Source organism: Aplosporella prunicola (assembly GCF_010093885.1).
Source record: "Aplosporella prunicola CBS 121167 unplaced genomic scaffold K452scaffold_53, whole genome shotgun sequence".
Taxonomy (NCBI): Eukaryota; Fungi; Ascomycota; class Dothideomycetes; order Botryosphaeriales; family Aplosporellaceae; genus Aplosporella; species Aplosporella prunicola.
The window spans coordinates 66,208-68,785 of NW_022983581.1; the positions used below are offsets into that span (position 1 = coordinate 66,208).

Sequence of the window (2,578 nt, forward strand, 5' to 3'; positions counted from 1 at the left end):
TCAACATCTCTCTCTTTAATATACAAAGAGCCATCTACTCTAAGGAACTTACAGACTACCAGAAACAATAGAGGGCCTTAGAATCTATCTACCTCCTCATCATAAAGATAGTTTCCAGTAGCAACTACATTTATCTTAAAGGAATCAGCAGCACGGCTAAGGAAACTCTTACAACACTTAAGAAGCATCTTACACCAACTAATCAACACAGGAAAATTACACTCAGAGCAACATACTCAAAGCTTTACAAAACTCCCAGAAACCAAGACATTAAATAATAGCTAAAGGATTAGAACTCCTTCTATCAGGAAGGCAGAGCTCTCAATATTCTAGAAGCATAAGACAGTAACTATATCCATAACTTCCTTAAAACTACAGAACCTATTAATTCTAACTTCTTAGGATTCCTCCTCATGCAGGACCTTAAGAAACCAGGATCATTAATACTTCCAGATATTATAGAACTTTTCCGCAACCAGATCAGGCGCGATCCACCAAACCAAGGCAAAACTCATAGATCTCATTCAGCCTTCTCAGCTAACTTCCGAGGCAGGAAAGCACTTACCTCTCCTCCTACATATACCTATAGAGATAAACACTAGTTTACAGAATACCCCTACCTTAACCAAGAAGCACGCAAATCAGGATTCAAACCAGACCGCAATAAACAACAGCTAGTCAATAAGAAACTTAAGAATCTAAGCTTTAAGGAGCAAGTCAATAAGTCTCTCGAGAAAAACAGGAAAATCTAAGAAGTAAACAAAGAAAGAGACACAGAAGAGAAAGACAAGAAACTTACTACATTTATTACCAAATATTCTTCTTTCTCAATCTAATATTCTCTCAGCAAATCATAGATCCTTAACTCTAGATCTAATATCCATGTCTATAACCAGACCATAGCAACACGCTTCCAGGAACAAAGAAAAGCCAAAGCAGGAGAAAATCTCAATATAGGAAATAGACCAACACCCATTAAAGCATAGGGAACTATTAAAATCAAGGTTCAAACTAATACAGGAATAGGGATTATTACTCTTACAAACGTCGCCTTTATTCCATCCTATCTTACCAATCTTATCTCTTTACAAGCAGCTCTCAATAAAGGGGTTCACTAGAATACTAAACATATAGAGCTTCAGATACAAGGCAAACACCTTTACAAAGTCATTCCTACTTCAGGACACTTTCTTCTTAAAGGAACTCAAGCACAAGAAACGCATTTAGCCTTCTTCATTCGCAAGAACACAGCTCAAAAATAGTACCAGACTCTTAGCTATACTAGTCCAGAAGTAATTAACCACCTTACTCAGAACACAAAAGGTATAGAAGTTACATAAGAACAGGCAGCAGGGACGACTACAGAATACAAAACCTACGCTATCTCAAAAGCACACCGAATAATTTCTAGATCCTCAGCAAAAGAACTTAATTCATCCCAGCTATTCTTCAGAATTACTCTCGATTTAATAAATCTTAGAACAGCATATAATCACGATAAATAGATCTCCCATTTCGCTTATATAAAAAGCGGATTTACCTTTGCCTTTACACATCCACAGAAATTTCAATTACCTAACCTTATCAAATTCACCATTCTTACAATTAAGAAACGCTTTAATAAAGAAGTTATAATCCTTAGAATAGACGGAGAAAGAACTATTAGTACAGCAATTACTTAGTAGCTCGCAGACCAAGGAATTACCCTAGAAACATCAGCTCCAGATACACCTAAACAGAACGGACATTCAGAAAGATCAGGAGGCATCCTTACTACTAAAGCTCGCTATATAAGAATTAGTACAAATCTACCTCACAACCTATAGCCAGAAACAATCAAGGCAGCTAGATACCTCTACAACAGAACTCCTTAAAGGAAACTCAACTAGAAAACTCCCTTTAAATTTATCACGGGAGAAAAACCAGACCTGTCACATACAAGAACATATAGCTATAAAGTATTTACTCTCATCAAACACATTCCCAGGTCACAGAAGCTTACAGAACGCGCCCACATTAGACACTTAATTAGCTATAACTTAAGCAATATTTTCCGCATCTAGATCCCCTCTCAAAAGAAAGTCATTAGAACCAGAGATATTACTTTTAATAAAGATAAATTCTATCATCCAGAGGACTTAGATCTCATACGCATCTCAACAAAAGAAGCCCCAGACATTCTACAACAGATTACTTAGCCAGACCAATCAGAAACAGAAGAAGCTCGCTTAGAGCAACAGGAAATCCTAGACACACAAATCACGCAGGTTCGAGCGGAAAATTTAGCAATAGACAAGGATCAAGAATAGTATACACATCTCCTAACCCCAGATCCGTCAGTCACAGATCTATAAACAGAAACCGTATCAGAAACTACTACAGAGCTATCAAGACTTAGAAAACTTCTACCAGTCCAATATAATACTCCAGCTTAGCCAGGAGCTACATCAGGAAATAGAGCACCAAGAGTAACACAGATTTCAGGCAGCATTTCTCAAGAGAATATACTCCCTAAGGGGGTAAGAACCAGAAGACAACCAAGAAAAGATACATACGCAGTAGCACTTTAAGAAAGCGT

The 2,578-nt window shown here is 37.3% G+C and overlaps 1 protein-coding gene across 1 annotated transcript; it reads left to right on the forward strand.

Annotated features, from left to right (window-relative positions):
• Positions 1 to 1,889: 1,889 nt before the first annotated feature.
• On the forward strand, positions 1,890 to 2,177 carry K452DRAFT_344131 (uncharacterized protein; the record flags this gene model as incomplete). The annotated part of the gene is made up of 1 exon (XM_033545422.1): positions 1,890 to 2,177. A coding segment is annotated over one exon (174 nt), but the record flags the coding sequence as incomplete, so codon positions are not given.
• Between the last annotated feature and the right edge of the window lie 401 nt (positions 2,178 to 2,578).